General features: G+C 36.6%; 2 protein-coding genes and 1 pseudogene across 5 annotated transcripts; 1 reads left to right on the top strand and 2 right to left on the bottom strand.

Annotated features, from left to right (window-relative positions):
- Window positions 1-140: 140 nt before the first annotated feature.
- On the bottom strand, window positions 141-3,889 carry LOC113106729 (vesicle-trafficking protein SEC22b-B-like; annotated as a pseudogene).
- Window positions 3,890-5,572: 1,683 nt separating this feature from the next.
- On the bottom strand, window positions 5,573-9,555 carry LOC113107207 (N-acetylneuraminate lyase). Its single transcript, XM_026269552.1, has 12 exons — window positions 9,449-9,555; window positions 9,196-9,265; window positions 9,021-9,094; window positions 8,832-8,919; window positions 8,490-8,547; window positions 8,216-8,291; window positions 8,028-8,120; window positions 7,741-7,889; window positions 7,587-7,633; window positions 7,139-7,223; window positions 6,984-7,023; window positions 5,573-6,525 (listed from the first exon to the last, which is right to left on the bottom strand). Exons 2-12 carry the CDS (start codon window positions 9,261-9,263, stop codon window positions 6,380-6,382), a joined length of 924 nt encoding a protein of 307 aa, XP_026125337.1. The 5' UTR covers window positions 9,264-9,265; window positions 9,449-9,555; the 3' UTR covers window positions 5,573-6,379.
- Window positions 9,556-11,090: 1,535 nt separating this feature from the next.
- On the top strand, window positions 11,091-22,404 carry LOC113107206 (ER degradation-enhancing alpha-mannosidase-like protein 3). Of its 4 annotated transcripts, none has more exons than XM_026269548.1 (21): window positions 11,091-12,298; window positions 12,393-12,438; window positions 13,557-13,657; window positions 13,766-13,805; window positions 13,907-14,019; window positions 14,117-14,267; window positions 15,093-15,227; window positions 15,667-15,772; window positions 15,894-15,991; window positions 16,538-16,663; window positions 16,747-16,830; window positions 16,934-17,017; window positions 17,208-17,332; window positions 17,486-17,648; window positions 17,752-17,897; window positions 18,091-18,235; window positions 18,412-18,603; window positions 18,744-18,909; window positions 19,585-19,770; window positions 19,958-20,005; window positions 21,219-22,404. In XM_026269548.1, exons 1-21 carry the CDS (start codon window positions 12,186-12,188, stop codon window positions 21,515-21,517), a joined length of 2,667 nt encoding a protein of 888 aa, XP_026125333.1. In that variant the 5' UTR covers window positions 11,091-12,185; the 3' UTR covers window positions 21,518-22,404. The 4 variants fall into 4 exon arrangements, with proteins under 4 accessions (XP_026125333.1, XP_026125332.1, XP_026125336.1 ...); XM_026269547.1 differs by having other exon boundaries at window positions 17,486-17,660; XM_026269551.1 differs by lacking the exon at window positions 19,958-20,005 and having other exon boundaries at window positions 17,486-17,660; window positions 21,225-22,404.
- Window positions 22,405-23,033: the final 629 nt, after the last annotated feature.

Genomic DNA, 23,033 nt, shown 5'->3' with positions numbered 1-23,033 from the left:
CCATGAATGGAGGGATTTTACAAAGACGTACAGTATACAGGAAAACACACTTTATCTCTTTCATTCACATTTCAAACAAGTGTAGACAAACTTCCGTGTAGTTCATAAAACAGATTCCAGTGAGGATCATGCTAGGACTCGACAGCCTGTTAGGAGGGAAACTGCCAGATCCAACAGTCTTTCAGAACAAGCTGTAACTTTAAAACACAACGGGAACTTGTCGTTTTGTGAGAGTCCGTCTGCTTTTCACCTGTAGCTTTTCTTCCCTCCGCACATCCCATACTTCACAGCCACCAGAAGCGTATGTATACGATCAACATGATGAAGAAGACGCCCCGCAGCTAGCTTAGCGTACGTGGAGCGAGTGTTCAGGTACTTAGCGTCACTTCTGTATTTCTTGGACAGGCTGGACAAGTTGCTGGCCTTCGAGTCCAATGCTGAGGAAAAAACGTGAAGAAATGAAGAGAAAAAAGCTGAAATTTTGCAAGTTGTTTTCAGTGCTTTTGAAAGAAGTCTTTCACACACCAAGGCTGCATTTATTGGATTAGAAATATAGCATATTATTCGGACTATAAGTCACAACTGAGTATAAGTCGCATCAGTCCAAAAATACATCATGACGAGAAAAAAAAAACCTTTTATATGTCGCACTGGACTATAAGTCGCATTTATGTAGAACCAAGAACTAAGAGAAAACATTACCGTCTAGAGCTGCGAGAGGGCGCTCTATGTCTTCAGTGTAGACCCTAGGAGCACTGGGCAGCATAGAGCGCCCTCTGGCGGCTGGAGACGGTAATGTTTTCTCTCGGTTAATGGTTCTAAATTAATTTTGATAAATAAGTCGCACCTGACTATAAGTCGCAGGACCAGCCAAACCATGAAAAAAGGTGCGACTTACAGTCCGGAAAATACGGTAGGTAAAACAGTGAAATGTTATCACAACTTAAAATAACAGTTTTCTATTTCTATAATTTTTTTTAATGTATTCCATTTCTGTAATGGAAAAGATGATTTTTTTTAGCAGTCACTACTAGTCTTTAATGTCTCATGATCCTTCAGAAATCATGCCTTTAGAAATGTGCTTGATTATGATGATTTGGTGTTAAATACCCGGTAATTTTTTTTTTATTATAATCAATTCTGAAAACAGTTGTTTTGTTTATTTAATGAGCCCTTGCTGAAAAAAAAAACAGAACGGTAATGCACAAAAAAAATTGGACTTTCACTTGATTTTAGAGCCCCATTTATACATTTGCATTTTTATTAATCTAAACTTTTGTTGATGTTGTCATTAAAGCTATTAAAAGCATATTATTGTTTTACAGAGCATTTCAATTTACACTTTTAAAATAAATTAAAAACATGGAGCTTTGATTAAATATTGCATTTTAAATGCCTCCAAAATAGAGGTTACACATCTGTTAAAAATAAAAAAAAGGAGAGAAAAAAGGTTCACAAGATGTATTTACCAGACAAGGCCTCCCCTCTTTGCAGGACTTCTTCAATGTTGGCCACCATGATCCTCTGTACATCCTGTAGCTCTGTGTTGATGTTGCTCAGGTTCCTGCGTGCTCTGCTGTCGATGTATGACTTTTTGGTCTTCTGAATATATGTATCTTTGGACAGGTAATAAAACAGAATTACAAGCTTGACATTTGATGGGGAGTAAATGAAGCTCTGGTTACAGTGAGGGCTCTTACCAAACTCGATGAAGGAGTAGGGCCTGGAGACCGTGGGCACCTTCTTGCCATGCTGTTCATGAAACTCTGCTTGCAGATCTTCGAGATAAGCAAAGGCTAGCTTTTTAGGAAACCCGGCCTCACAGAGCACCAAATAGCAAACGCCTTTCTCTATGACGTAGCTTTGAAAAAAGGTGAGAAGAAATATTTTATTAGCTACGCGTTTCAATCAATCACATAGGTTTGTGTGTTAAACTAGAACTAAAAATTTAATGTGATCTCGAAATGGAAAAAACTCAGCTTCTTATGATCAATTATTTATGATTTTAGCTGTAGTGTGCAGTAAACTTACTGAAAGGCCATTGATCCAGCCTCTTAAAGTGCATCGGTTTGGACTCTGTTCATTTAATTTGCGGAAAGAGCTGCTTGGCTTGGCTCTGATAATGCTGGAGATCTCGACCCATCTGAGAACAAAGTGCAAATTTATTAGATAAAAACACAGTCACTCTTACTCGGCTACATTTGACTCAGTCCTATTCAGAGGGATTTTTACAAGCTAAAGGTGAACAAACCTTTTCACTTCCCTTCATGGCAGCATGGAAAGGAGGAAACGTAGAGATGTTAGACCTAAATCAAGAGACTGTTGTAAAGGTGATAAAACGGCTGGGAAACCTATTAGTCACATTAACACTTTTCGGAGTAACTCTATGGAAGCTTTTTGCTTTACATCTTTCAAATCTACCAAAGCCCCAAACTTTGTCTTGATCCTCTAAACATCAACAATGTTTTAGCATCAAAACAATTAAACATAGGAGATAGTTATCAAGATGTTTTGCATCAGTTCAGCTGAAAGAGAAGTTACAGAGTCATAATCACATATTCATTCTTTATGGTAAATATGGAAGAAATATATTGTCTTGACTGTGCAATATTTGTACAATATTTCAACAAAGCACACTTAACATGTTAATGTTGCTCTCTTCCTCACACAGAGTTATCTTAGGAGTATAGCCATTATGGAATGTACCATTAGAATCATTTTGGGGCCTTTGTGGACCTTGACAGATCACTGTATGCTTTCAATGTACAGAGAAAATGTAGCATGTTATTTTACAAAAATATTTACACCCTCATTCTGTGTTACACAGGAGAGTCATCATACAACACAAAGGTGAGTTTTATGACAACCTTTTTCAGTGAACTCTTCCTTTGAATACAGCCATTTTTTTTTTAAATGTTATACATTTATTTTTAATTGTATATTTATTCCTCTATATTGCTTGCATCAGGTATTGAATATACTCAGATTAAAACATGGATAGTTTTTGGGGGTAATGTTGCAAACAAATTTACATTACATTTATTCATTTAGCAGAAGCTTTTATCAATGATGATTTTTCTCTAGAGTTCACAGTGTGGAAAGAATTTGTGAATAATTCAAGTTGCATGGCATTAAAATTCAGACATTTGTACAAATAATTTGACGTGATATTAAAAATATATATTTTTATTCTAATATTTTTTAATGATGTTACTGATTTGTTTGCGTTTTTAATCTGTTTATTAAAAAACGATTGGATTAAATATAGTATGGTGGGAAGAATATGGTGTGAGTTCAAATCATGACAGAAGAGGGCGCTGTATCTGATCAAAATGATGCGAATCCATCTAATGAAGCCCCTCTGTGTATGGCCAATTACATCTTTCACACCGAGAATAAACGATATGGAGAAAAATATAATAGCTCAAGATTTACTACGCTGTTAGATTCCAAATAAAGCATTTCAAATTAATGTAAATACTCCAACAGACGTCTAATTACAGCAATTTGAGCTTATAAAGGCCAGATTAAAGCAGTATTTGCTGTTGTGGATTACAAATCCAGATAACTAGACACTTTTAGATGTAAACGTAATGTTTTCAAGATATTGTTCTTTGATTTATTACGCTTACAGTACGCATAGGCCTAAAGTAAATGATAAAACACACCGATATCACTGAGTTCTTACCTGCTCGTCCTCCTGCATTGAAGCGGCCAGCGGCAGTCCGTCCGCCAGACGCGCGATCATTGTCAGCAGCACCATTTCGCTAAAATGTAAAATGTACCCACAGCAGATGTATATGAAGCGGTTAACAGCTGTTAAATCTCTGTGTCTGGATTACAGCTCCACAACACTCCTCCGTACGCTGAGCTGGCCGGAAATACGTGCATTTTTGGCGTCGCTGTATTATTGTCCCGCAGGGCTTTACTTTTTTAAACCACTATCATTGGTTCCGCGTGTGAATGGGGATTAGATATTTTTATATACTGACTTTGAAGTAAATAAATTATTGTTAATCATTTAGTTTTGAGTCATTTATTTGATATTTTACCAGGGACAGTTTTTTTTTTTTAGTTTAAAAAAGGTAATGACCTATTTTAACCAGAGTAGACACATATCTTGTTGTCAGTTAACCCATCTCTCCACAGTGGAATATTTATCTATACAAGTTACATAAATATATTTACATATACGTTTCTGGACATAAAATAGCTCAAATAAAAGTAACGAAAAATTTATTTCTGTGTGCCTATTTTGTGTCAGCCCCACAAAATCACAGAGGGCCTAAGCTTACATTTTTTACACTGTTTAAAAAACTGTGGTCCTTATGATTTCTGACCCCTCTCGAAGATCAAATCAGTTGCTATTTAACATGTTTTGTCAGGACAGTTAGGCTGCTGCAGACAGATACTGCTGGTGCACTCAGCAGACACTAGATGGCAGCATTTCTCATATGAAATTAAATGTCTTTTACACATTGACCCAGGAATAAAGAACTAGTGGCAGACACTCTCCAATAATAATAATAATAATAATAAAAACCTTTATTGATAACAACATGAGATGTTACAAAAGTAATTTAAAGGATATCCACACTATGTGTCCAGTCTCTGATTTGTAGTCAGGCAGCTTTTTCTACAGGAAACGTGGTCATGACCTGAATTTCAAAGAGCTGAGGTGTCTGTTTTAGACACAGTTTAGTTCTCTTTACTTGTATCCTCACTGGAAGGAAATTGCTAATGTTGTTCCTGCTGCTGCTGCTGACAAATGGTCATGTACTGTGAAATACTGTGCTTGTTTCAGTCAAACTGTGGAGTCAGCAGTAAAACAACTGATTAGGTGATGATAGTGCAGTCTGGGATGTGTCCTGCTGAAACAGTAGTGAAACATTAACCATACATTGTTTGTCACACAAAAAGGTATTTAAGACAAAAAATCAATACATAAGAAATCAGACTTAATTTTATTAAGTTGTTTTTAAACATCTAAAAAAAATGGAATTATATATATGAGTTGCTGTTAATGGGAGATTATGAAATTAAACTAAAAGACAAAGGAGCCAGGAACACTTCATCCACTTAAAAGGTTCGATTTGTTCCGTGTCATTCTGCCAGATTCCCACCACAGGCTTGAAAAGGGGTGAACACAGATAATAGAGGGCAATGACATAACAGCATTATGACAGCTGGATTAATCAGACAAAAGAGATACATTCTTTGTCTTCTAAATATCGCAGTTTCCTGAAGGGCCACTGTCCTACGGAGTTTACCTCCAACTTGCCTCAGCACACCTGCCTGAAAGTTTCTAGTATGTTTAGTGAGATCTTGATTAACTGGTTTAAGTGTGTTTAATTGCGGCTGAAGTTCTCTGCTAGACAGTGGCCTTCCAGGAGCAGGACTGGATACCTCTGTTCTAGGGATCTCTAACAACCCAGATAAAAAAAATTGTTAAGGGGGAAGAAAATAAGGTAATGCCAAACAATAGAAATAATAAAAATTAATTAATAATCACTGACTAGACAGAAAAATTAAAGTGGTTAGATTTCAGGCTACTATGAGGCCGAATACAAACTTCAAAGCAGTATCTTCCATTTAATAATGAATAATAATTTTTATTAATTCCATCTGAACATACAAAAATTTCCCTTTTTGAGCAGTATTCTGCAAACATGCGAAACTCAAGAGATTAAAACAGTGTGGTGCATGTGATTTTCCACAAAGCATTTAGTGTCCATGGACAACAGCACTCACATTTGAATAGATTCTGGAAAGGACTCATTCTGTTATCTAAATATCATTAAAAGAATATCTAAAAGAGATAAGAGTATACGATTAAGTAACGTTACATAGAAATACTTTGGTAAGTGTCTTGCTCAAGGGCACAGTGGTGATATAGTTGGTCAGTAACCACTGCCTCAGCAGCCTGGATTAGTTAACAATTACATCAACATCAGTTAAAAGAAGGTCATTAATACAGTACTAAAGAATAAAAATTACTTTATATGCATATGTTTTTTAACCCAAGACAAGAACAAACAAAACATGCAAAACTCATAAAACATTCAGGTATACAAGAACCAGTATATCATGTTGAGAATAAATCAGTAACACTGAGGATTATTTGTAACTCTGTTGGGTAATTCAAGTAGGTTTACCAAAATTTCTTGTTTCATTTTAATGTTATTAATTAGAGAAAACAAAATGCTAAATGTGTTGACAATAAAAAAAATTAATCAGGCAAAGCAAGTATAAAGTATGAAAAAAGGTACAGTACATTAATATACTGTAGTGTAATAAATGTGGCACCGTTTACAGTTCACTAACAATACAAATGATTTATTTGGAGTTTTCAGTTAGGTTCAATGAAATGTGTTTCATTTTAATGTCCCTGAGAGAAGTCTTTGATTTTCTGTGCAATAGCCTGGGCCTTTGAGACCGGACATGGCAGCATCGGGAGTCGAGGGGGACCCATTGCTAACCCTGACACTTCACTCATCACCTGCTTATTCACAGACACATCAAAACCTGCAGAGCATAAATAATAATAATTCTAATGAAAACTTCCTTTCAATAATATACACAACAAAGTCAAGTCTTACGGACACTTTTCAAATGTTTGAGATCAGTAAGTTTTTTTTTTTTATTTAGCAAGGATGTATTGAATAGGTCCTGTTTCCAAATAGACATTAAGTGGCAACATTTCAAAAAAATTAAACACTGATAATTAAAATAAAATTTTCAGCAATTCAGCATATTACAATGATTTCTGAAGGATCATGTGACAAAGAAAACTGGAGTAATGGCTGCTGGAAATTCAGCTTTATCATCACAGGAATTAAATACTTTAAGAAATATATTAAAATATAAAAAAACCTAATATTTTTACATGTAAATTTTTATCAAATACTTGTAAGCATAAAAGACAATTCAAAAAGAGATCCAAACATTTGAAAGGTAATGCATGTGGAAAACAATCAACTCACCAAGGTTCTTAGCAAATGTGATAACCTCCATAAATTCAAACTGTAAACAGAAAATCAAATCATTAACTTCTGTAGTTAAAAACATGCTGATAAAATAAAGTCAAAAAGCATCACTAAATGAGAATTGCACATGCAAAATGGGATGAAGGTTGTACCTGCAGGGCTCTGGTCTGCATGTGGTTGCCATTATAAAAAGCAGCAAGCATCTGGTTCACTATGCGTCCGAGGTAGTTATATGTGCTGCAGAGGACAAAGAGTGTTACATGGTCTCCAGTTAAATATTAAGGAAAGGAGAGGACATGAGATGTGGCCAAGAATGTGTCCATTACTCGAAATTTGTGCGATGCATTTCAAAATGAAAATTTCCTGAAATTGCCATCCAGGATGTAGATGGCAAAAGCATTTTTGCATGAACTATTCCTTTAAAATAATAATGTAATCCAAAACTGAGGTTACACTAATCCCAACAACCAAATCGGTCACTAAATAACAAAATACAAGAAGCAAATCCACACCACAGCAAGAAAAACAGTGAAAGGTCATGAATTCATAACAACTGAGGCCAGATAAAGAGTTCCAGGATGCCATGATGTTGACACTTACCTCCCTACTGCTCCATGAACACCGAGTACCAAAGCTCCCAAGAGTTGCTGCAAAACAAATTGTAAAGCAAAATAAGTAAAATTAAAACCACATTATTTAAATGTTAGACTAGCAGGAAAAATGCAGTAGATGAACGAGTGCGGGGACTGTATACCTCATCTATTCCGAACATTACAGACCAGTTATGGGACTGACTGTAACAGACACACTGCCCGAGATCCCTCAAGTCAGTCCCAGTGAATTTCACTCCCTGAAATGAGGGGATCATCTGCTCTATCCCATTTAGCACATCAGCTGCATCCACTGAAAAATTAAGACAAAATAGATACTGGACTTCATGAATCAGTGAGAACCTGTCTCATTCTGTACTATGCAGTTCAAAAGAATTTACAATCAGTGTTTTGACTGCCAGAAATGATGACGTGTGGGAGCTGCACTTACACGCAACACCAGTCATGCTTGGAATATGATAATAATACATCGGAAGATCTGGAGCAAAGGCGCTCACTTCTTTTAGGAACAACCTCAATGCATCTGTGAAAAGAGGAAGAGAAATCATAAGCATGGTTTGAAATATAAAAAATGTAAACTAATTTATAATGTAGTGTTTAGGAAAATAATGTTTAAACCTGCATTAATGGGTTTGAAATAGGAAGGAGAGATTACTGCTATGCCATCAGCCCCTATACTGGCGGCATGCCGAGTCTGAGAAAAAGTAAAAAAACATCCACTCAGCATTTTCACACAGTCACGAAGAGGGAACATGCTGAAACACGAATGGATAAGCAACAAGTGAGACAAAAGGAGAATGTGGGTCTTCTGTTATGAAAACGGAGATGTGATATGCATGAAAAATGCAGTTAATGCGTGTTAAGAAAAGAGATTGTGAAGATGTGTGCTCACCAGTTCTTGAGAGTCTTTTATACTCATGCAGCCAACATGAACAATCACTTGCTCAAGCCTTGACAAACACATAAAATAAACTAAACCTCTGGCAATGGAAACTTTTATAAGGAAAAAAGTAATAAAGTATTATTACTATTATTATGAATAACGGTGTTTCTTCAACTTTGCACACTTTGGGCCTTTTAGAACATATCTTTAATCATTTAAATTTTTCTTTATCATCATTAAATATATTTTTTGTTAATATGTCATTGTTTTGTATTGTCGAACAACCCTTGTCCCCTTAGACATTTTTGCTGTCCACAGCTGAACAAACACTATAAATATGCAATAACTCACTTGCCCTTTCCATGTTGGCACCAAGCTGCAGCAAGCTGCTTCCTTTCGTCCACAGTTAGAGAAAAGCCCTCACCTGTTGTGCCGTTTACTACCAAAAACAAGGTGGTTTAGGTTACAAATAATAGAAATGAGTAAAACAGGCTGCCTTATTCCCCATTTTTGTCATTTTTATTAAATACATAGACTTACTAAACACACTCTTGACATTCTGCTTCTCTATTAAGTAATCAATGTATGGTCCAATTACAGAGAGATTGATCTCCCTGAGAAAAAGAACAGCAAAGAAGAACAGATCAATGAACAGAGCACTACACCTCATGTAAATTATTCTGTAATACTTTTATTGAGAAATATAATATTTCACCCTTCTGCAGTGAGTGGTGTGAATGTAGCTGCCACGAGCCCTGTGAGCTTTTTTACGCTTTTAGACATCTCTGCATAGATACACAACAACAAAATGTCAATCACGTAAGCCTTTCCACGTAAGCAATTCCTTGTTCAAGAATCAGGTTATAAATGGCCCAGAAAAGTCTCAAGGTATGTTCACAACATAATTATTAAACTTGACCGACCAACTACATTTGAATTCATTCCAGATATAAAAGACGGTGTCTTACCTTCTCTCTCAGTCGATAAAAGCGTTTAAAGAGCTCGGGCAGTGTTCATTCGACAGTCACTGAACTATCTGCCCGCTGGTCCGTGAGTGTTTGTAAATGACGTCACAGCACGTGACAATCATGTGATGCGTGCTTAACAGGAAATGTACTGACTTGTTGCGTTGCCACATCTTGAAAAGTAAAATATGTGGTAAATCAGAAAGTTACTTTATTTAGAGGACTTTTAATGCATTACGTTAAGAAATATGTTGTAATGAATACATACAATGTCATGGGATTGTATTATTATTATATATCTATATATATATATATATATATATATATATATATATATATATATATATATATATATATATATATATATATATATATATAATCTTTACCGTCACCTAGTTATAAAACAAAATCTGCATTCTAGTTATAAAATCATTCTTGTCATGTGAGATAGACATTGCGGCTGGAGCATATTGCTTACTGGAGCAATAAATTATGTAAAAAAAAAATCGTCTACAACAGCATAAATAGGCTATCTAGTAAATACAATTAATTCACAATTGTATTACATAGTAATTACCCAATGAAAAAAAAGCAAACACATATACAAAGTGAAATCTTTGTAAGGTGCATGAAAAAGAATATTAGTAACTTTGGTAACACTTTAGAATAATGGTCCATTAGTTGATGTTAGTTAATTTATTCATTAACATGACCAAAAAATTAACAATACTTTTTTAACTGTATTTATTAATATTTGTTAACGTTAGTTAATGAAAATACAGTTATTCATTGTTAGTTCATGCTAATTCACAGTGCATTAACTAATGTTAACAAGCACAACTTTTGATTTGAATAATGCATTAGTAAATGTTGAAATTAACATCAACTAAGATTAATAAATGCTGTGGAAGGATTGTTCTTGCTTAGATCATGTTAACTAAAGTAGTTAACTAACATTAACTAATGGACCATTATTCTAAAGTGTTACCGTAACTTATTAATATTTTAATTAACATATTCTTATATTTAAGATTCTTTATTGTTCATGTTCTTAATTATATCATAGTTCTATGTTAGTTTTATATTTTATATTTTTTAATATAGTTATTCTTCTTCTTCTTCTGAAATAAATAATTGTAATAAATTTTGATAATTTTTGGAACAATATCACTACTTTCCTTAGTCTCGACGAGGCGAATTTCATAGATAGAAGTTTACGTATAAACACACAACTAAATAATTTTTCACATTTTTAATATAATTTGACATTAAATTAATCACACTAAAAAAGCAATATAACACAAATAAAACAAAAATAACACAAATACTGTATTTTTCATTTTATTTATTTATTAATATTTTTACACGTGTACTCAAACTATACCAAAAGGAATTTCAAGCAGTCATAAAAAGTGTATTTTTAGTAAGATGCATTACATAGTAATAATAATAATAATAATAATAATAATTTATTGTTTTATTACTTTTTTCTCTGTTATTTCTATACATTTTTGTTTTATATTTAATTTTTATTTTTATTTTTTGTTGTTGTAAAAGTAAAACACTCGAAAGGCAGGCTGGGAACTGTAGTTTTGCACAACACAGTTTACGGGGCGTATACCCCGGATGCGAATGTTGACGTCCTTCTATGATCTGTCCTAAGACGGGTGATCGTCATCATTCACTCGGCGATCGTGAGAGACAGACGTCTAGCTCTTTGTATCACACCTGCCGTAAAATCACTATTAAACGGAATATTTTTTATTTGTCGGAATCGGACAGCTGAATGGACCTTTTAGTCACTCATGGATGATCGAAGAACAGATTTAAGATGGTCTTTCCGCTGGTTTCAGCAGCGTTTCTGCCTCAGTAACATATGTTCAGTAACGTTAGTGTCAAACTGTCATCGACGGGTTAATGTTAGCCGGTGAGCTAAACAACAAAGCATGACGGGTTAATAAATCGTGTTGTTTCTTCATCATATCGTCTTGACAACAACATTTCGCTGGATATTTTATTCTTGAATAACGCCGCAGCATTTTCTACATGATTTAAACTTGTTTTTAGTATCACGAAGATGGCACTGGAACACGCATACTATTTATCTGATTGCTATCAGTTTTAATCGGGTCTCCTTCTTTCTCGGGATGTAAACTGCTGATCGTGTCACCCATGGTGATGGTTGCTATTAGAGGCGAAGCATCTTTCCTCATGGCCCCATCTGGAGCTCCTCTTGAGCCTGTCTCTGCTGGGGATCTACAGTGATGTAGTTGTGTTGTTGTTTTGTAGGTGATGAGAGTAGCATGCAGACGTGTCACATGGGTGCCTGCGTGTTATAAAGGTGACAGGCAGGTGAGACAACAGCAGTTGGCTGTGTAATACTAACTACAGGACTTTCTTGATAGTTCTTTCTTCATTAGTCATTTGTAATAGACACTAAAACTCGAAGCATCTCAGAAATGCAAGAGCTGCATTTATCCAAGTGAGACGTTCAGATATAAACAGGAACTGTAAAGTTATTGAGCTAGAACAGTGAATGTATTCAAATGCTGTGGGTGTTACTAAATCTTCCCTGCATTAAGTTTTTTTTACATTAAATTTGAAAATGATGGACTGGAGGTGGAGCAACTCTAACTTGGTGCTAAATACACACATCTAAGATAGGAAAAGTTGACTCAGACACCTGCCTAAGGTGTCTTCATCTACGTGAAGTTCATTGTGAAATCAGTGGATTTGAGCCATGTGGATGCTTCATTCTGCAACAATGTTGCCTGCTTTTTTGCTGCTGTTTCTTATGAGAACCTCCATCAGTTTGTCGGAAACCATGAGTAGAGATGAGAAGAATAAACTGAGGTATGGGTCTGTGTGAGGAAATGCAAAATGATGACTTGCCTACTGTATGATTCAGAAAGTTTTCCTTTATCTGACAAATGCCTTTGCTTCTCAGGAACCAAGTGGTGGAAATGTTTGACCACGCCTATCAAAACTACATGGTATGTACATAGTGACTGATAACGTTCTTTGTTAACAGTTGGGTACAAGGAAATGTTAATGCTAATGTTCCAGTCTCTTATTGTCTTAGGCTGCATTAATTTGTGCATAAATACACTAAAAAAGGTAATAATGTGAACTTATATTATAAACTTAAAACAAACGGTTTCTACTTTAACATTTATTTAATTTTTTTAATATTATTGTGGTGGAAAAGCAGAATTTTCAGCAACCATTACTCCAGTCTTCAGCGTTACGAATCATTCTAATATGCTGATTTGCTCTTCTAGAAACATTTCTTCTGTTATCAGTGTTAAACAGTTATGCTGCCTAATATTTCTGGGGGACTGTGATACTAAAGAAATCTTTTCTAACATAATAAATATTTTACTGTCACTTTTGATAAATTGAATGCATCCTTGATGAATAAAAGTATTAATATCTTTTAAAAAAATCTTACAATCAAATTTTAAACTAACAAAAAAATCTTTACACAAATAAGTTCTGAGTAGGAAAAATTATGTACCATAGGTTTAGGGATTGGTTTATTTCTAGTTGTATGTAATAATGCATTATGCAAGATTTATTGCTACTAGTAAACTAGTAATTACTGTAAATTAACAGTAACACTGTATCCAGATTTTACTGCATTTCTTTCTTCAATGAAACACAAAAAAGCCACACACAAAAAAATTCTGCTCCATAAAATGAAAGACAGTCAAGTGTTGTTTTGGACTCTACTGACTTTCATTGTACGGACAAAAACAGTTGAAATGTTCTTTTAAATATCTTCAAGTTCCACAGAATAAATGAAGTCATATCAATTTGGACATTAATGTGAGTAAATGAAGCCAGATCCCATTAATATCACTGGTTTGCAAATAAATGTTCTTAAACAGTGAAAAATACTTCCCAGAAGCCTCTGTTATGCCCAGAAAAGTGTCTAAGCAGGTTAGAAACATAAGATGTATGAAACTAAAATGCAAAAACCTGCAGTTTGACAAAAAACCTGCACGGAAAGGATGGCGAGGATAGGGGAGGTAGATTAATGTTTGAGAGAACAGCAAAATAATAATTAAAATCTGCCTGATTTGATCACATTTCATCTCCGTTTTGACAGGACCATGCCTACCCCGCAGATGAGCTGATGCCTTTGACTTGCCGTGGGAGAGTACGTGGACTAGAGCCCAGTCGAGGGGATATAGATGATGCCCTGGGGAAGTAAGTCTGTTGGAGAGAAAATAAAGATGGAGAGGAGTAGAAATTTATTTTTATTTAGTTCTTTTCAAAGAAAGACAGAGATGAAAACATGTTTTCCTGTTCCTTCAGGTTCTCCCTCACTCTCATTGACACTCTTGACACTCTTGCAGTGAGTAACATCTCAAACAGAATCTGGAACTGCATACAAACACTCATATGTTAAGTCAAACCCATGTTTGTTTGCTCATGACGTGCTCTGACATCTCACAGTTGTTAAATAAGACGGTGGAGTTTGAGGAGGCGGTGAGGAGAGTGGTGGCGGATGTACGGTTGGATAATGACATCGTGGTGTCCGTATTTGAGACCAACATCCGGGTGCTGGGGTGAGTAAGGCATCTGTCAGAGTTTCAAAATGGATTGACAGAGTAAAAGACTAAATTTTTAAATTGCGGTCATTTAAACCTTTACTGTTCTCCACAGTGGACTACTTGGAGGCCATTCCATGGCTGTCATGTTGAAAGAAAGTGGCCAAATGGTCTGGTATCAGGACGAGCTGCTGCACATGGCCAAAGATCTTGGACTCAGACTGCTGCCTGCATTTAACACCAGCAGTGGCCTGCCTTACCCTAGAGTGAGTAATTGCACATGTACATGCATTGCATATACAATATGAATGATCAAAAACCATCACTGGAATGGAAATATGCCCCTTTTCAAGTCTTTTTAGACATGTTTTGGTCTTTTTTAGAGCATTAATTCTCTTGTTTTGAATCTCTTTTGAATCTGCTGTTCTGATCGTAGCAGTGCTTATTTGAAGTCTGCCGTAGGGAAATTAACTGTGTGACTTCCAGCGATGGCTGCACAGTCTCATCATCAGCATGACCACTCCTTTCCCAGTTGTTGTTAGTTCAATATACAGACATATAGTTTTGCTGTGTACTCACAGAACACTCAAAGAAACTTATTGCAGACATGTCTGGAATACCTGATTCTACGTTGATGCATATCTGCCACAAATTTATTCTTTTTTTCACTCAATCATGTTGTAAAAACAAGATATGTAATTTTAACAACATATTTTCTTGTTAAAACAACATAATTTTTCGTAATAAATGATTTCTCGTTAAAACGTCATCTTTTCTTGTTAAAGCGAGATATGTTGTTAAAACCATATAGTTATCTTGTTAAAAGATGAGATAATTTGGAACGACATCTTTTCTCGTAAAACGAGATATGTCGTTAAAACTATATCAAACTATATCTAAATATTTTCAGCATTAAAAAGGAAAAATGTTTCTTAAGCGCCAAAATGATTATGACATTTAAGATAGAAATAATGACCTTCACAGGAATAAATTACATTTATAAAAATAAATTAAAAATCATAATAATATTTTACAGTGTTTAGTTTTTCCTGTATTTTTGATACCTAAAATTTTTGATCCGTTATTTACAGGTGAACCTACGTTATGGAGTCCGTGGACCTGAGACCCGTACAGGCACTGAAACGGACACCTGCACTGCCTGTGCTGGGACAATCATTCTAGAATTTGCAGCCTTGAGCCGCTTTACTGGGGACCCCACATTTGAGGTAAAATAGCCTAATGTTTGAAATGTGAACAAATGTCATAGTTTTGTTGAGTTTCTCATATAACATTCAGAAATTTGTCCTATTTTTAGGGTTCAAAGAAATGTTTTGTATAATCCATGTTGACTAGAGAACTTAAGGTCACCAAGCTAGTAGAAATACTGTGGTGTGATTGTTTTGTAACAAACTAACAATGAAACACTGACGTCATTTCAGCCTGATGTATTGATTCTTGGAATGTTTGTACACATTCAGTCTACAAAATTATAGCATAGATCCCTTATGACATAACTGTACCGTCTGTACGACAAAGACAACATTGGCGTGACTCTTTATGAACTATGAAAAGTATTATGAGGTCAGGAATGTTGTGAAAGAGACTTACAATGACTAAATCTATTGAAGTATTTTGGGTGTTGGTGTACTGTTGTACTGTTTACAGGCTCATGCGAGAAGAGCTCTTGACTTCCTTTGGGAAAAGAGACAGAGGAACAGTAATCTGGTGGGAACAACCATCAATATCCACTCGGGAGAGTGGGTCCGCAGGGGTGAGACTGAATCACACCCTACAACCCATCCAAGACATGAAACAAATGTACTTATATACAGACTAATTAGGGAAATGTCAAGTCTGAATCATGGTGTTTTTTGTAATCCTTCTCTTAACAGACAGCGGAGTTGGGGCAGGCATAGATTCCTATTATGAGTACTTAATGAAGGCTTATATACTACTTGGGGATGATCAATATCTGCAGCGCTTTAACACTGTGAGTATCAGTCATTCTTTTGTTAAAGGTCACGTTTTTCGTGTTTTTTTGAAGCTTTGATTGTGTTTACAGTGTGCAATATAACATGTGTTCATGTATCGTGTAAAAAAAAAACAGTATTTTTCACACAATTCACTTATCTGTATTTTAGTAGGCTGGAGTACAGTAGGTTGTGTCTTTTAACATTATAACAAAAATTATAACATTTCATAATAGTTTATTATTAATATTTTTAATAATGAATTATTTATTTTAGTAGGCTGGGGTAGTTTGTATAATTTACTGTTTTTAATTATTATTTTTATATATATTTTAGACATTATATTAATATTATTACTATTGTATTTATTTTATAATAGATTATTATTCAAAACAAAAGCCCTGGTCTGGAATGTGGAGTTATATCTTGTTGCCCAAAGCTGTTGGATCCAAAACATTTTTTGCTTTTTCTAGTGTGACTCTCATTTTATTTTTTCTGCTATGATATAGCAGGTTTCTTTATCTCGTCTGTATTCATGAATTGTGTTTGCTTGGCATGTATTTCAGCACTATGCATCCATTATGAAGTATATTAGCCAACCTCCTCTGCTACTGGACGTCCACATCCACAAACCCCTGCTGCCAGCTCGCACCTGGATGGACTCATTGCTTGCTTTTTTCCCTGGATTGCAGGTGAGTAATCAGTCATCAGTCTTGTTTTCATTCAGTCATGAAAATCCAAACGTAGGAGCTCTGCTCCTTTCTGCTCATTGCAGGTGTTAAAGGGGGATATCCGGCCGGCCATAGAGACGCATGAAATGCTTTATCAGGTTACCAAGAAACACAACTTCCTCCCTGAGGTAGATCCTCTTTTCTGCTGTGTGTCTTTTCGATTTCGTCAATATCTGTGGTTTACAAACTCTTCTTGACTTTGGCCCACTCCCTCACGTACTGTCTCGCCAGGCCTTCACCACTGATTTCAGGGTTCACTGGGCTCAGCACCCCCTCCGGCCAGAGTTTGCAGAAAGCACCTACTTCCTCTACAAGGTACAGAGGTGTCACTGAGTTCTAAACTAAATCTCAATGCAACATCTCCTTCACTCACATCATTTTCCTTCACATCAGCCTGCAAATGTGACCTCCTTCACGCTGCACTGCTCCTGCTGTAGTGCACTCGACCATGTACTTTAATGTTGTTAACCACTGAGACAATACAAATGATTCATTTCCTCTGAAGGCAACCAAAGATCCATATTACCTGGAGGTGGGCCGCACCATACTGGAGAACCTGAACCGGTACGCTCGGGTTCCCTGTGGCTTCGCTGCTATGAAGGATGTGAGGACAGGGAGTCACGAGGACCGGTAAGAGCAGGAGTTTGTGGGTAGCTAAAGAGGATGTTGGTTTATATGAAACATTTTTATACAAATAGTTTGAGAAGATTTTGTGAAGGGCTTGTTTATGAGTAAAGAGTGGGCGATAGGTTGTCTCATGGCATTTTTATTTCTCTTCATCAGCATGGACTCGTTTTTCCTGGCGGAGATGTTTAAGTACCTGTTCCTGTTGTTTGCTGAGGAGGAGGATTTGCCTTTCAATGTAGAGGACTACATCTTTACCACAGAAGCTCATCTGTTGCCTCTTTCCCTCTCCACTGCTTCAAACTCACAGGCGCCCCCTTTGGTAAACAATACGGTACTGCACATACACGCCAAATCAGTTTTTACTGTTTGTGTATATCTTTACGTTTATCAAATGTTGATATACTATCTCTCTGTCACCCCAGGCTGGAGAAGAGCTTGATGACTCCAATTTTGAGTGGACTTGCCCTAACACCCGCCTACTCTTTCCTGATCCTGCCTTCCCACGCAATCTCCGCGATCCAGTCAGGAGCGCGCTGGATAAGAGTTGTCCTCACCCAACCACTCATCGGTGAGAAAGTGATATTACCAGCTGGTCTATGTTTAAATAGCATTTTACATCATTTTATATTATAGAAATGGGATATATAATTAGCATCACATATAGTTACAGCTATAATATCAGATGCAAAACAGGTGCTCAGGTAATAAAAGGACATTTTCAAGAAGCTATTTAATGTTTTCTTTTCATCTGTCTTGTGCAGAGAACCTGGTATGGGACGTCCTCCTCTTAGGGCTCAAGACTTCATGGTCAATAACCCTGAACATCTGGAGCTGCTGAGGCGAATGGGTGTCAGTCTCATCCATTTGAAGGATGGCAGAGTGCAACTCATTCAACATGCCACCCAGGTACCATGCAGACCCAGCAAACCTGTGTTGATCTTTTTAACACTATTTTATTCTTATTAAAGCAATAATAGTTATAAACACAAACGATATTTTATTATATTACAAATAAGAAAGGAAGTATACTATTTAAGTTGTCTGTAGATTCAAGCAAAATGTTCCTTTCTTCCTCACTGTAGGCGGTGAGCGCAGTCGCTGCAGAGGACGGCATGCGTTTCATGCAGGAAATGATGGAGCTGTCCAGCCAGCAGCAGAAAGAGCAGCTTCCTCCACGAGCTGTTCAGATTGTTTCACACCCCTTTTTTGGTAGAGTGGTTTTGACCGCAGGCCCTGCGCAGTTTGGAATGGATCTTTCCAAAAGCAGTTCTGGAGTGAGTATGATTAGCTCTGACCTTTTATTATGAGCTTTCACACTTTTGGCTATTTCTGTGTTGTTCTTGGTTTGTTCTTGCTACAGGGTATACATTTTTTTTTTTGTCATGCTATACTGTGTATTTTACTTCTCCCTTAGGTGCGTGGGTTCGTAACTGTAGCGGAGCCCTATAACGGCTGTTCTGAGTTGAGTAACGGTGAAATTGTGGCAGGCCGCATCGCTCTGCTGCAAAGAGGCCAGTGCATGTTTGCAGAAAAGGCCAGGCACATTCAGAAAGCTGGGGCCATTGGAGGCATTGTCATAGGTGAGATATGTTTTATGAGGAGTCAAGTCACTTAGATCAGGAGTTTTCAGTTCTTTTGATGCCAGTGTCCCCTTAATAAAATTATTTCCTCACAAAGAACTCCCCCCTAAATAAACTTAGATAGGTGGGTTATATATTGTTACTGAAACCCAAGCAAATTCTTAAAATATTATCTGGAAAATATTTAGTTTTCTCTTCTCATATTTTCCAATGACCCACGTAAAACCCTTTTGTGGGCCCCTGGGGCCTCTTGGACCCCTGATGTAGTTGATGGACTACAGTATATATGATCATGGCTGTTTTATTTTATTGCCATTTCAGTGCCTTTGTACCAGTGCTATTTTAGTGTTATTTATTTTCCATTAAAATATTTATTTTATTTTTTGTATTTTGAGTTTCATTGTAGTCTTAGTAATTTTATGTAATTTTTATTAGTTTTTTTATTATTTCAGAATAGTTTTAATATATTTTTATTTTAGCACTTAAATTTTTTATTTTAGTTAATTGCCAAAACAACATTCATTATTTTTTTTCAATTAAGTATAAGATTTATTTTTATTCAAATTTTCAATTAGCAAAAATGATTACTTTAAATGGTTTTAGTTAACAATATAAACAATGTTTTCTACAGAATCAATAAATCTTCATATTATTCTCTTTGTCGTTTCTGTTTAGATGACAATGAGGGCAGCAGCAGTGACACGGCTCCTTTGTTCCAAATGGCGGGAGATGGGCGGAACACTGATGATGTCACTTTACCACTTCTTTTCCTGTTCCACAAAGAGGGTAACATCCTGTTGGAGGCTCTAAAGGAGAACAGGGAGGTGGAGGTGCTGCTCAGTGATAAAGCTAGAGACAGAGGTGAGACACTTTCTAAAACAGACTGAAGACATGAATATGAAAAAAATGTTAATATGTGAGGAAGGTGGTACACGTCATCTACTTTCTTTCCTTTCTAATTATTCTTCCTTTATTACTCTTTCCCTCTGTGTTTGTATCTCTTTTCTCTTTCAACTACTTTTTTCTCCTCACCTTCTTGGATGAGCAGAATCCATATTTAAAGGGAAAGCCCTCCCGGGCACCCTGTTGGATGGCAGTAAGTACCCCTCCTCTATGGGTTTCCCTTCATGCTTCAAACCCACTTGTTTTTAATGAGTCATGTTCCAAAGATTATATTTGCTAGTTGAATGAAAATAAATGCCATCACCTAGTAGGAAATTCTGAATATTCTTTAGGCACTCTGTTGGAGGCATGTCAGCAAGAAAATAGATGCGGTGGTAAATTTTTAAACTAGTTAAGGATCTGTTTACACCTGGTATCAATATGTGTTTTCAGTATCAGATCTCAAGTGGAAAACATTAAATAGATGCATAGATGGAGTCTAAAACATTTTGAACTTGTTCACTTTTGACCACTTTCCAGTGGTAGTTAAAAATACCCATTCGACCAGATTTCTTTCATAGCTTAGACTTATGTGGTAGAATGTGTTCGAACAGCCTCAAGGGACCATCTACTTTCTGCCCAATGATCTAACACGTAAGCACTATGGGACGGGTTTTGAGAAAGTGCACCAAAATAATTCACTCCAGCTTGATTACAATTGGAATTGACATTACCATTTGCTTCCTTTCCCGCTGACTTATAAGCAGCGTATTACTTCCTTCATTCAGTCGTATTTGTGCGCCATACTCTGCACTTCCACAAAATAACCGTGTGATGAAATGAGAGGGGAGGGTCTGGACAAAATCCAAACACAAGTGATGTATTTAAACACATAACAACCAGGTGTAAATGGTAATGTGTCTCGGCAGATCACTTGTGTGTATGGCGTTATTTTAATGACAAATGTCGAAATTGCATTATTGTAACGCGAAAGCACATTTAAGCTCATCTTAATACCAGGTGTAAATGGTGTTTAAAACCAATAGTCGTGTATAACAGAATATTTAACAATATATTCAATGAAGAAAAACAAAAGCAACAAGTTTTATGGCAAATATAATTGCTCTAATGTGAATTACATACACCTAAACTGAAAATGCACATTTTGAAGCAGTTATGCTTGTTTTTATAAAAACATACATTTGTATCAAGTAACTACATAAGAATGGGAACCCATGGCAAATTACTTTTCTGTGTTTTGACATTAAGGCTGTAGCCCTTGCACACCGAGAGTTTATGGATTCATTTTAGGGCAAAATTTTGTCATCATTCTCCACACCTCATGTGGCCTACAGGTGTTGTTTGTGATGTATAATTGATATCAATTAGATTCCTTGTAGTTCATTCAACTGACTTCTTTTTTTAAGGTACGGATGGAGCAGAAGAAGGGGACTGCTCCACAGAGGAGAAAGACAACACTTCTCCTGCCTCTTCAGAACCTGTCGACCAATCACAAGTAACTACTCAGGAACAGACAACAGATGACTCAGTCGTAGGACAAGAGTCGGTTCAGCCAGTGGGGGGACTTGGCAGTTACGCCTCCGTGGATGAAGGGGAGGAGCCTGCGGTGGACGGAGACTCCAGCAGCCAATCAGTGGATTCGCTGATGGCTGATTGGCAGGAGGACTTGGAAGCGTTTAAACAGATGGAGAAGGATGAACTTTGACAATCCCCTCCATCTTAGACTCCGCTAAGTTATCCCAGCCGTAGCACAGACTGAGAAATCGGTTCTGTCCAACAGGGTCAGTACATCAGACAGGCGTGATTAAGAACTCTGACTCGAATAGCTCATTTTCTATGGCCAGTTCTCAGGGGCTTTTCTTTTCCGATTCACATCTTTCCTGTTTTCTTCTTCAGCTGAACACTGAAAAACTGTTATTGCAGATCTCACCCACACATTACCACTTGTCTCTTTCTCTACATGCCTAGGGTGCACAATCAGTCCTGTTTTTGTCTTCCTTCTAACTAATGGATTCCCTGATTATTGAAGCGCAGGCTTAAATCATCTGTGCTGATTAATCGCCTGAAGGACTGATTACTTTAATGGCTGGTTTAACCGTGACGAATTGCCTTTTTGCAATAGGATTCATCCTCGGTTCTTGTCTCAGTTTGCAAGGTCTGAAAAAAGAAAATATGAAGAACTTTATGGAATGATATATGTGTATGTTGGAGTGTTTGTATGTATGTTTATTGTTTTGATTAGTTAGTGAATCAGCCTGGGAGCCAAACAAACATCTCCTGCAGATCAAAAATGCTTCTTCCAGTTTTCTGCATTAAGTATTTAATGATCTTACACATTCAGTCCAGCTAATATGACTTTATAATGAGGTCAATGTTTTCGAAGAAAAGCATTAAAGGACCATGGATGGCAACTTTGCATGTCAGTGAGAAACAGACTAGTTTCCAAGGTTCAAGGAGACGTGCAAAGCATCTCGAAGGATCCGCCAGGGGGCGCCATTGCTCCATTGCGCCCAGTAGCTAATTAATTGACTGGGAAACCATGCCAGAGGGCGTGAAATGTGATGAGCTCAATAAAATTAATGGAAAACTTTATGCTTTTTTTTATTGGATAGGCTGTCTATCATGTGAAATATTTATGGGGGGAAGGGGGAACTTGATTACATTTTAGCATTATGAACTTGCGCATGTGATAAATTAGTTTTCCTCCTTTTAAAGCAGCAGTTAGGCTATTGCCTCCAGGGGTGTAGCAACAAATGTTGGGCCCCAGTCACACAACCAAGGGGATGGGCTCCTCACAACACAACACAACACAACATCATTGTAACCCCCTGTTACTCAGTTCCACCATTACACCCTGTGTAAGTGATACAGTAAAACATCACATACTATATATATTAGGCTACCCCTTTATTCCCCCTGAAAACATTTAATTGCAGAGTTTACCATAGAGCCATGAATATTTCTAAGTAAAATAATTTCTTGACAATATTGGAAAGCTCTTTTTCAAGACATGGCTACTGGGGGTGATAAGTGGAAAATGTTTCGGTTAATTTGACTAGTTCCTCCACTCCTAGCCATGTGGTTGTTTTGCCACACAGGCTTGAGCAAGATGACTGCAGTTCTTCGAGCAAATCAGGAGCGAAAATGTAAGAAAGAAGTTTGATGTGCTGAGGTGCTTGGCGGGAGTGGATTGGGGTGGTACAAGACATCGTCTTAAAAGA

This window comes from Carassius auratus, chromosome 8 (genome assembly GCF_003368295.1).
Source record: "Carassius auratus strain Wakin chromosome 8, ASM336829v1, whole genome shotgun sequence".
Taxonomy (NCBI): Eukaryota; Metazoa; Chordata; class Actinopteri; order Cypriniformes; family Cyprinidae; genus Carassius; species Carassius auratus.
This window is presented reverse-complemented; position numbering and strand designations above follow the sequence as displayed.